Source organism: Lepisma saccharinum, chromosome 25, assembly GCF_977018435.1.
Source record: "Lepisma saccharinum chromosome 25, izLepSacc3.1, whole genome shotgun sequence".
Classification (NCBI taxonomy): Eukaryota; Metazoa; Arthropoda; class Insecta; order Zygentoma; family Lepismatidae; genus Lepisma; species Lepisma saccharinum.
Genome location: NC_139253.1, coordinates 2,752,527 through 2,765,392, shown reverse-complemented (window position 1 = coordinate 2,765,392; position 12,866 = coordinate 2,752,527). Strand labels below are relative to the sequence as shown.

Genomic DNA, 12,866 nt, shown 5'->3' with positions numbered 1-12,866 from the left:
AAGTTTCAAGGCAATGCCTTGCTATTATTTAAAATTAGAACGCGCAGATGGTGGACGTAGCAGCCTGTTCACTTCATATTGCAGTGAATGTTCCCACAACACCGGCTACGTCCCACTTCGGATAAACCATCAAGGTTCAAATTAGGGTTAGCTACAAAATGCGGATTTAAAATTATCAGATATCCGTTTCGGACGCAACGGATTATCCGAATATTCGGATTATTCGTATGTGCAGAGTTATTTCTTTTCTTAAGTTCAGTAAGTTATTCGGGTAAGAATAGTTTCTGAAATTAAGGCAATAATCCTTGCACAAATGACCACATTGAAACAAACAAACGTGATAGACCCTGAACTTAGTAATGCAGAGATCTGTTTCAGAAAAAAAGTAAACGTTTAAGAATACGCTGAGAACTCTTAAAAGGATGAACTAACAGATTTCATGACGGATATACGAACAAGCAGAGAGGACGTAAAACGGATAAATGATAAAACTGGCCGGATAATGCACATATTTGGATATTTCGGACAAAAATTTTATCCGGATCTGGTAATCTCTAGTTCAAACCTAGGCCTCCCGCGTTGTAGTCACTGCAGCCACTGAAAGCATAACAAGATAAAATCCTACATGGCAGAAATGGAAATTTACCTATCTAGCCAATATAATTCAAATACCGTGCCCCTCAGACATACGTGATCTAGCTGGAAGTAGAACAGGCAAGACTGTGAACCCAATACTAAACATGCTCCACATGACACATTATTTAATTTTAAATTTTTGGTATTTAGCGTCGTTTTCTACCACTTTGGGCTAATCGCGAAGAAAAGGATTAGTGATACGAGCGATAAAGGATAATCAGAAAGAACACCCATGCCGGAATTTGAACCAGGGTCCCCTGGCGTCGTACTCTTCTACTCAGAGGGCCTTCCCGATGGTGTAGTGAAACGTCATTGCCTTGTAATCAATAGGTTCCAGGTTCGATACTCGGTGGCTCGGATCATACTTTACACTGTAGGCACACTCCCGATTAGCCTATCAGTGCACAGAGTGCAACTCGAGTGAAACTCTGAATGAAACAAAGAAAAAGAATTTCAACGAACATTTATGGCGCTTAAACTGGAACACTAATAATTGGAATGGAATGTTTGCACAGGACTTAAGTTGTTTAAGCAATAGAGCATAACAATATTGCAAACACGGAAAAATTACGTCGTCTTATAGAGGAGGGGAGTTCCGAAGATTTAATAAACTTTGGACAAACACTCGTGCTAAGCAGTTATTTATCGATTTACTGATAACCAAATCTACAACAAATTAACAGGTGATGTATTACGAGACTTTAGTCTGCAACATGCGAGAAATTACGTTATCTATACAATGATGGACGCGCTAATGTGCAACATTATCAAATAAATATCTGCCGTTACATTGTTCTAAAAGATACACACAGAAATTCCCAGACGTTATTCTTTTTCTCAATAAGTAATTTATCAAGTGTGATAATCAGAAGGCAAGTTGGACTCTGGTTAAGCATCATGCTGTAAATTAAAGTGTAAAAATTTAAAAATAATAAAACGAGCGTGTGTCGTGTTATCGTCTTGTACTTCCTCTAATGAACTGCTTTGAAGTTGTATTTACGCCATGCAAAAAATGTCATTTCCCTTTTTCCAGCTGCATTAAAAATGCAGGAAGCAATGTCATTACAGTAATCACTTTTACTTTTTAAACATAACTTGAATTACCGTAACATTATCACTCAATGCTTTCCGAGCAAGACCAACTCTGTGGGTGAATCAATTTTTCACACTCAGTACTATGCCGAGTTTGAGTTTGTATGTAAGTCTGCTTTATGCAGATATGATCATCGGGACGGGACCTCCAGTTCGAGTTTGCATTATTGTTATTTGATGTCACTTTTCTGCCGCGTTTAGCTAATCGCGACGATGAGGATAATTGATAATTGGATGAAAGGCCACTCGCAAAGAACAACCACGCCCAGGCTGGGATTTGAACCTGGACTCCTGCGGTTGTAGCGTGCTGTGGAAATGGATGAACTTAAACTCGCAAAAACACCCAACCCGCGAAACAGCCAGCTTCACGACCGATGCGTTAAGTGGTCGACTTTCGGATCGAAGTTCCCGAGTTCGAGTCCCGGCCTGGGCATAGACGGCTTTCCTTCATCAATTTGATCTAATCATCACTCATCCTCGTGGTCGCGATTAACAAATAATGGCAAAAAAACGTCAAATAAAAATACAGGAACTTGTAAATTTACCGAGTAGGTGGCGAGATTTAACACGCTCGGCTTCCGAACATGTGGTTACTATTTTAGTGTGTACGAATGCGCTCTCGAAAGACATTTAAATAGAATATTTTGGGGGTACGAACATTATTGAAAGGCCAAACTGAGAAACTGAGACAACCGCTATGCGGCCAGCACCAGTTGCTGCTCATTTCGGGTAGTCGTACTCCGAGGATCCACTTCATTCCGTGACGTAGAACATGTAAACGAGGCCCCAGTGACAGGCCGCCACGTAAAGACGTCCCCAATGACTCAAGGCCAGCTCGGATTGATGTGTTCCGCCGTGTACTCGGGTCGGGCAACGAGTCCATGCGACAGGCATTCAAGAAAACACTGCATACCAATTCCAGCCGAAATGTAAGACCGTAAGGAAAGATTATTTTCTACCATATTTTTTCCCATATTTTGCCATCTTTTTAGGAATCACTCTCCTTGGCCAAACCACTGATGGTTAAATCATATCTATTCACATTAGGAAGAAAAGTGGACCTACTATATGTTGTGGTTTTGAGTTTGTGTTTTAAGTTCACCTTATGCACAGTAAGGCTAATCGGGACTGGACGTACGGTTTAAAGTGAGATCCAAACCACTGTGCCATGTGCCTCCACCGGGTATCGAACCCGGGACCCCTTGATTACAAGGCAACGATGCTACCACTGCGCCATCGGGGAGGCCCACCTACTCTATGTAAATAAGAAAACGAATTAATATGGAAAATGTTATTGCTTTTAAATTGATTAATTGCTTTGTTTTACTTCCCTTCTTGTGCCACTTTTAACTAATTTGCGAAGATGGTGATGAATGGACTCACGAACATCCATGCCCAGGCCAGGATTCGAACCTGGAACCCCTGGCGTTGTAGCGCGATGTGCTAACCACTCCACCACGGGGCTGGCTATTGTTTTTAAATGCATTAAGGTTTTGGATGCTTGTGAATGCATATAATTTGCACATTTCACCAATAAAAGTTACTACCATCTGCAGCCTATATGCTTCACAGACAAATGAAGTCAAAATTTGCTACATTTTTATAGCGTCACACACGTTTTTGTTAATGCATTTAGCCTATGCCATCAAGTTTACTCAAGTTTGTTTTCATTTGATAGGAGACACCACACAGTATTATCAATATTTTAATCCAATCTCATGTCTAGAACCTTACATTTCCACTGTAAAATATCACATACAGAAAGCTGGAATGTCCGATTTCTCGTGCCAGTTGGGACGTAAATGGTGATCTTTTGGTAAGGCAACCGAGGGTCAGCCTCACTTCCCCGGTAACTGTCTCTTGCAGGCCAACGAGGCTCTGGCGCGTATCGGCCAGGATAATTCTCTATGTTGTTCTCGACTGTTTTGAGTGCCCTTCACAGCCTCAGCTTTTAATAGCTAAGGAGATTTATCCTCTGAAACAGTTTAGTTACCGTTACGTAATGAATGAACGAGTTTTAAAAGCGAGTTGTGAAGTTTCTAATAAACATCTTTCATTTTCTTGTTAGGGGGTCGATCCTCAATTTTGTTTTAGTTAAGGGGCGTATCCCCGTATTGTGTGAGGGCAGAAATAGCCAATGTCCTGATACACCCATAATATAAATATCAATCAATCAATCTAGTTCCAGCTGACATGGACCAACACCGGTTCTTTTTTTTCCACCAGGTTTGCTAGCCTTAAACAGGAAAAAATAACGTTGGTATTGGACGGGTTCGCTTTTGGTGAAAAGAGCCATCCAGTTCGTATCTGGCCTCCGTATTCTGTCCTGCATGTCGCTCTTGACAACTGTGAGAAGAGACACTCAATGTAGGTCATCCGTCCGCGTATCCAATAACTTTGGGAGCACGCCAGATAGCAGACACCCAGTGCCCATAACAGCTTACACTTTCCAGTTCTGTCTTTTCCTCCTTTCCTTCGAAGGGAAGTTCCCGAGGTACAGTGAACAAAAAGTAGGCGTTCATTTCGACAAGGAAATTAGCAGGTTATTCAAAAGGCAGTGGTCTTGATACTACAAGAGTTGTATTTGGCTGAGGATTGGGTGAGATTACCCCCTCTGGATAATGTATCGTCTCGTCTCTATAGTTACAAATTTTTGACCCCTTCAAAAGGGGGGGGGGGGGTAGTGCATACCGTATTTTAGACCGGAAAATTGCGCTGAACTGCCATGAAGAATTTATGTTCGTCGATTTGTATTATTCCATTTTTAACGTATATATACACGACTATTCCGTGCATACTAATCTTGCACCAAAGGCAGTTTAGTAATAAATGATTTTTCCGTACTTGTAATACCGGCACTTAAAAAAGAAATAATAAAGGTTTCACCGCGGCTCTCATAGTAAAATGACGGTAAAGCAAAGGAACAAAAACGTACTTCAGAAGATGAGATATGCCATCTCGGTGGGCAAATGCATCGAGTGGTCGGCTCAATATCCTGCTACCGAAGACTTCGGATTCTGGGTCGAGTGTAGATGCTTCATTCTGAGCGTTACTTCATCAATTTGCCAAAAGTGATACAAAAGCGTTGAAAATAATGGGGGAAAAATACTAATTCGAGGATAACATCCTTGTTAAGCCCACATTTTTCTAGACAACCAAATGCATTCAACACTTTAGTCTCAAATATAATATTAAACATTATGCCACAAGAGCTCTTGGACGACAGTTGAGACGCTCGATTGTCCCTATCGCCCTCCAAGTAGATTCGCTCTTTGCAATACAAATCCTCCTATACATTCCACGATTACGTCAGAGCTTGTATACTCTGTTCGATATTCGCTCACTAATCAAATCAATACAGAAGTCGACAAGTCCACTAAGATCAATATCACCGCAGTGCTAAATGACGCTTACTAAGCGATAGGTATTATGAATTTAATCTTTAAATCTCAGTGGAAAGTTACAGTTTAAAGTACGACAGACTGCTACAGGTTCTACGAAAAATCGCCAGGTGGTGTTACGTAATTTGACTTTGTCGAAACCTGATGACGTCGCATGGTGAACTGTTGCTAACTCTATTCTCTTAGGAGCCAGACCTGGAGATTTTATCCTAAACGAATTGGTACGTGAAGCTTTTTCAGACGCACGAAGAGAAATCTAGCCCCTACGCTGGGCATTTTAATGAGGACAGATCAATAATTCATCACCACGTGAGAAACAGCATAAAATGTGTAAGATCACCTATGTTTTCGGGTGTTGAACGGGCCCGGGGTCGAATCCTCGCCTCGCCAAAGTTTCCCACTGCCAGGGGGTCGGCCGAGTACTTTGAGTATAATGTGTACCCTGTACACTATCTGTGGAGCAAGGCCGCGCATAGCGGCACAGAAGGGGAGAAATCGAGTGGGCAGAACGAAGCAGTACACGCTGCTGCGAAGGCTGCTAACTGCAGTCGCTTTTCCCTCCACGCAATCCCGTTCCCTCTCACGTGTTCATTGGTGAAGCCGTCTCGCGTCACTAATTACGCAGACACTTGTTTTCGCTAGCTCCAGACATAGCCGAGACAGGGTATAATTTTGTCATCTCAAAGATTTATTGCGTAGCGTAATGTGCCAATTTACAGGATCGTAACACTATGTTTTTCATTTAAGTCCCCAGGAACCAGGGTGGAGAAGAATGTGGAAAGACATTCCATTTCTGCAGGATAATGCTCCCCCACACTAGGCCGGGAAAGGATTTTTTTTTGTTTTGAAGGATTTGGGGTTTCAGTGCATAGATGATCCATCCTACTCACCACATCTTGTTCCGTCTGAGTGTTAATATTTCCTAACCTTAAAAAGACACAGAAAGGGCAGAAAGTTTGCAAGGGTTCAGAGGTGATAGCAGTTTCTTGAAGACCAAATAAAATAATTACTTTTGGAAGGGGCAAAGTACTTGAGACACGATACGCTAAGCGCGTTGAACTTCGGATTGAACCTGTGGAATAGCAGGAAAATTTGGGGGGGGGGAAGCGAACCGTGCCACCGCCCAGAGCGACAAATTTTAAAGAGAAGAAAAAATAAGCCTATGAAAACTTGAAAGTTATAATATTATAACTTGGAAGTTAATATATGCCAACCCACAGTTTTTAAGGAACATATCAGCAGTCTCATTTTAAAACCAAGTGCCACAAATTGGGAAAGCAAATTCGATGCCTTAACTCTGTTGAGCTATCGAGTGGGAGAGGTCTATGATGCGCTCCTTATTGGCGACAATAAAACTGTCCAAATGGTCGCACATGAGGCTCAATGTATTGCAAACCAGTTGTGTGGCTTTCCATTCTTTTTCTCACTAGTTATCCACGTAATGTAATGAGCAAATGTCTTCAAAACATTAATCTACGATTTGTTAGATGCTGTTATATTACTTGGAAACATATCAGCACTTTGAAAAAAGCAGGAGTGATGAAAAATTTCAGTTTCTTAGACGCCACTTGGCAGCCTGGCAGGGCCTCCCTCCTTCCACTCGCGGAGGTGTCTGGGGGGGGCGACCTGTGAGCCCCGGTCGGTGAGAAAGAATTGCCATCGAATTTAGATATAGATGATCCACAGATATGCAACAGTGTACAGAGCCGAAATCGAAATAAGCAGTTTCAGTATGATGAAACTGTTGAAAATCCACAAAAACGGTACAAAGTTGATTTTTATTACCAGGTCCTAGACTATTATTTTAGCTCTAAGAGAAAGATTTGATCAGCTAAAAGATCATAGTGAATTTTCAAATTTATGTTATGATATTAGTAAGCATAAAGACTGATCTTTTGTCTGAAAATTGTAGAAAACTTGCCGGAATGTTAACACATGAAGGCTACTGAATTAAAGTACTTTCGGCTATAATAAAATAATTACACAAAAGGAGAACAAACTGATAAATGGTCATGATTTTGCACCTAATGTGGGTGTAGAATTTATTAACTTTGTCGGTAACCGTGGCAAGTGGCGAACAAATTTTTTGTTTTGGAAATTAAGGCTAATAAAAAAACTATCTTTGGTCAATCATGTCTGAAAAAAGTTTGTTTCCATTTTACGCAAGATAACATTATACGAAAGAGAATATTACATGCAAAGGTAAAGTTCCCTGTGCATTTAGCACCATGTAATCAAGGCACAATTAGGGGATGTGGGTGTAGGGCCACACACATTCTCGATGTCGGTCATTTTGGAGATGATCTGGCCAGCACCACTCTCCGTCCGCCTTTACTTTCCAGGGTTGCCCCAGGTACACATTAATTTGAGGCTGGGTGAACCCCAGAGCCGCTTTATGCGGAGACAACGCAGGAAAGAATTCAGACCTCAGATCACCCACGCAGGAGATCAGGGAATATTACATGTAATTATCTTTAAAATCCAATCATATATCACAGACCTACAACGTAAACATATGAAGTCAAGCCTTGATTTGTTTCGTGTCGAGCGAGATATCATTTTGTGCTAATTGTATTGAAATAGCGTAACAAGTTTCAATATTTATTTTATAGTTTGATATTTTACTTAGGAATATATTGATTTTCAATTTCCCGTTTCTGCATAATGACGGGGGGTCGAAAGGGAGCGGCGTCTGCCGCCACCGCTCAGGGCGGCAAAATGACTAGCGCTGGCCCTGCGGAAAAACAGGAGGTGCAAACAGCGCGTCGCACGGGGGGGGGGGGGGGGGTATGCTCCGTTCTTTCTGTCTGTGAAGTACCCCTCTCACTAGACTTGTCGGGGCCTCTTGAGCCACTACCTGCACAGTCTGGTTTTCGTTCGCTCGCTCCAGAGGTTCCAGGGAAAAGTATAGTTTCTAGTTTTGTACTACAGATGACATGAAATTCATAGCACAGGGACTTAACGAAAGCGCTGTTTTGTATTGAACGCGTAACTGCACTATCGTCCTTAAGGGTAGACATGCGTTGGTTTATAGGCACGGGGAGCAAAAGGAGGACACGCACCTGGTCCCCAACGTTTTACTCAGCACACTGCTTCTTAGTCTGGCCGCGAACTCTTCAGCCACCCCTCATACTTCCTATTACACGCTCTGAAAATATGGTAGCCTTGTCTATGCAATCCAATAATACCTTGGGGTCTCCCCGATGGCGCAGTGGTAGCGTCGTTGGCTTGTAATCAAGGGTCCCGTGTTCGATAACCGGTGGAGGCACATAGTGGTTCGTATCTCATATTAAACTGTAGGTCCAATTCCGACAAGCCTTTCTGTTTATAAAGTGGACTTAAAATCTCAAACTCAATAATACCTCTAGTCGGCCCGCGCTACGACGCCAGGGGTCCCGGGTTCGAATCCCGGAATGGGTGCGAGTGTCGCTTAATCCATTTCATCATATCCTCAATCAATCAATCTTCGCGATTAGCCACAAGTGGCAGAGAAGCGCAATCAATAATACCTTGATGGAGAGAACTGCGGTTGTTTGTAAAGCTAGCTCTCACGCGATACCATTGTGTGGCAACACTGCCTGAATCCTCGACGCAAAGCCGCGCAGGTACGGTAGTTACTTCAAGTACACTCGAGACATTTCACTGTGCACACACAGGAAGAGCGTATTTTCCACATCTTTCTCGCGTTGCTGAATCGGCGATAATGCACGGTATCTCGGAGGTTCATTGAACACACGTGCGACCACGTAACTTCCCGCGCCACACGGCCAGGTAAACTTCAATGTCAAGTCGTGGTACGCTGACCTCTGCTTTGCATAACCGGTCCGTGTGTCAAAACGTCTACCCGGAAAACTTATAGAGTGCGAATAATACGTGGACAGCGAACGAATTGCCGAATGATCAGATCAACCCTTGGAAATGACATGTATAAAGGTACCTACCGCGTATTTTCAGCACTTGTAAATCACTTGGAAGCTCAAAACATTTCGGTGTGATCCTTTCTGAGGACATCCAAATGTCAACTTCCCTTCCACGTAGTATACCCTGGCCTGCAGTTTGCAGACTAGCGAGGCTCTGGCGTCTGGATTCACGGCCAGTATAATCCTCTGTGGGGCGCGTGTTGTGTCGTCCTTGACCCTTCATTCATCATCACAATTCATCCTTATCTTAGAGATTAGCCAAAAGTGGAAGAAAAGCGAAGCAAAATGAACCAAATGAAATATATTTGGTGTTGACCCAGCCAGCATCGTTAAGAACAATTGGGGAGCTAATTACTATATTATAAATATTATCGCCACGAGGGTGGGGGGCACAAGGAAGTCTCCCGAAAAAAAATCACTTGTCATATTTACGGGTACAACACCGGTGAGCCCTTCATTAAAATGGCTCCCGCAACCCCACCGACTTTATGACATTCCTGCCACATTGCCCAAAACTGTAATTTTCTTCACTGCGTCTGTCTGCCATTTTTGGTTAATCGTGACGATGATGTGTAGACAAGGGACACTGGCAGGCACCCCTGCTCAGGTCAGAACTCAAACCTTTGGTGTCGAGATTTCCCAAATCGTTAATGTTATTTTAACTCCATCAGCATCCTCGCTGCTTCATTTGTGTAAAGACTGGGCAAGGTGACAATTTTGTTTCTACAAAGGGTTAATTTACGTCGCTTTTCTGCAACTTTTGGTTAATCGCGAAGATGAGGATGAGTGATATGAAACTGATGAAAGGACACAAAGAACAGCCATGCCCAGGCCACACCATCCTTCTCCCAATAACATACTTAACATATTTAATTTGTATTGAATTATGTTTACTTGAGTATATACACATGTTCCTAAATTTCAGATATGTGCTTGTGAAGCTTTCAAAGATGTCAAGTCAACTTTTACCAGTAACATGTATGCAGTGCTGGGATTTATGTCAAACCTGTTCTTTGTTCACTGCATGAGGCAGGTTTTCTGCATACTCTCACTCTCTCTCAGTGGAGGTGATGTGATCACCACCATTCTCCAACCACTGCTACTCTCCAGGTCATGTTGCCCAGAGCTATGCATGTACGGACACTGATGGAAAAACTCATCTCTGAGATAACTTCCACTAGGAACTGAAAGTAACTTTCCAGTGCATAACTTTATTGGTATTATTGTAAATATTGATTGATTTGGTTTATTTTACTTCCCTTTTCTGCCACTTTGATTAATCGTAAAGATGAAGATCGAGTGACGAAATTATGAAAGGACACACAAAAAACACCAATGGCAAGGGCAGGATTCAAATCTCAGACCCCTGGCATTGTAGTGTGCTGCGCTAACTAATCTGGCATGGAGGCTGGCAGTGTTTCTTTAGACATAATTTTTATTTTTCTTACATGCAGCTATCCTGAATTTGATAGGGTAACAATTAGTTACTTACACCTTGATGGGTAAATAACAGCAGCCATCAACATGACATCCTCACCTTCTGTAGCGATTGTTCATAATTGCAAAAATAAAATGAGGACCACACACACTATAGTTATTACTTAGTCAATGAGAGATTAGTACACGAGGTGTCGACTGGTCAACTCACGAGTTCAGAATTAAAGAGGATGGGTTTGAATCCTGGTCATGATATGCATGTTTCATTGTGTTGTTCCTCTCACCTATTTTGATTTCAACATTCAACCTGATCCTAGTTAATAAATTCACGATTCAGAATACAGAAATAAATGAAAATTACTCCTTATTCCAAATACTGGTGTCTCAAATTAGTGCAAATTGCCAGTGTCATGTCCAAAGGGGAGATACCGAAGGAAGATCATAGCTATAATCTGTGTCGATATATCGGCAAAGAATTGAAAACCACATCATACATCAACATGAAAGTTGGAATGGCAAAATATCAAGTTTTGATCTGAGCCTTGGAGTTTGGACCATGTGTACAAAAAGATAACTGTAATGGACTAAACAAATTATTTAACAGTGATTGAATATCACAGCAAAATTAGTATAAGGAAACATATGTAAAATAATCGTAAAAATGTTACTTCTATTATCCAATATAATGCACAGGAAGGCTAGTCAGGACTGGGCCTATAGTTTAAAGTAGTAGAGTCTGAATCACTAAGTGCCTTCACTGGGTATGCACACAGAAGAGAATCTATCCCAATAAGAAATACAATCACTTTATAAACCATGCAAGATGTATCTTACATCAAGGACTTGCACGTTCCTGAACATTTAATTCGCCCCATAAAATCATTCCCAGTAGTCATTTTGCCTATTTTCAACTACTACGAGTACAGATCGGAAGAACTTGTTCTTAACGTGGAAGACATTTTTATTCAATAAATTTCTTCAACTTATTTGTACACTTCTGTTAAGATCAAGTAACATCTTCAGTGTAGTTAAAGAATTAATGCTATTTTATTTGATGTGTAGATTTCCAACACAGATAGTGAACATAAAAAAAAAGTTCCATCATTTTCTCCAAACCTCTCATCCAGATATGCATTGATTCGAGACTAGGTAAGCCCCAGAGCAGCTCTATGTAGGGGTACTTTTACAATAATTCATAACTGGGATCACTAATCATGGGAATCAAACCTGGGCTTCCCCATGCTGGTCAGGAGACACAGATGTTCAAGCTAATTCTTGTATCAAACCATAACAACACTGTTACTACATGAAATATATAAGAACACTGATATTATTCCCATGTAAATTGAGTGCACAAAGTGGAGAGAAAGAGAGACTCTACACCTAGTCCAAAATAGCCTATGTGCATACAATGGATAGTTTAAAATCATAAATGTGATTACAACAATAAGCTTCCGGCAAAATTCAACCTTATGTAATGGATGGGCCTTAAAGTCCACGTAATGTCGATCAAGCTATGTAATAGATTGTTAAATTAAAAACAACTATACTATTGCAAAATTTGCAACGTAACTACTTCATTAAATAATGACACACTTTCACTCAAATTTCAGCTACATATTCATGAAATCCTACAAAAGCGCAAATCGACATAATTTAAAATGTCCGTAATTTCAGCTTCATGCAGTTTGTATAAAACACGTTTATAAAACATTCCCAACTTTCCTATAATGTAAAACAGCGATTTGGAAAAAATAGCATCGTCGTTCACGTAGTCGATGAACCAGAAAACTCAGTTTCGTATATGTTACTGCATGCAACATATTTCATTGCTATTATTCTTCGGTCTGATTTGGAGAATATTTTATGGAGGTCCTTCATTCATTTTACTTTATAATCGACGCATGGAACAGGTACTTGCGACCTACTTCGGCGCCTGTACACACGTACATTCACCTTGCACGGAAATATTCTCGAGTACGCTTAAAAACCCGTAGACAATTTTAATGTCAACGTCAACCAGGATTGCTTAATAAGGTTTTTTGTATATAATTCAATCTAAATTACTCTACGAAGAATATTTACGGCAATTTGTTGGCGGCATTGAATTTGGTAACCCCACAAATACATAATCCAGAAAAATAACAAATCGCATTACTTGCTTGTAAGATTACTTTTGTACTATTACTATAAACACTGACCTGTTGTGTGGTTATAAGTCGAGATGAAGCTATTCGAAACAGTGCCATTTTCGCAAGTTTTCTGCACTCTGTGGGTCACCGGCAGCTTGCTGTTTCAATCTGGCAGAGCAGGGGAGACTAAAAGGATGGTCACGTGACATATATCACTACTTCGACATCAGATGGCACCACATGCCGGT

At 41.2% G+C, this 12,866-nt stretch overlaps 1 protein-coding gene across 1 annotated transcript in view; it reads right to left on the bottom strand.

Moving 5' to 3' along the window:
* kdn (citrate synthase) overlaps positions 1–12,845 on the bottom strand; it is a 55,558-nt gene extending 42,713 nt beyond the window's left edge. Inside the window, exon 1 of the mRNA XM_083112010.1 lies at positions 12,688–12,845. Coding sequence (XP_082968136.1) covers positions 12,688–12,735 — 48 coding nt within the window. The 5' untranslated portion in view covers positions 12,736–12,845. The remainder of the gene's footprint in view (positions 1–12,687) is intronic.
* Positions 12,846–12,866: the final 21 nt, after the last annotated feature.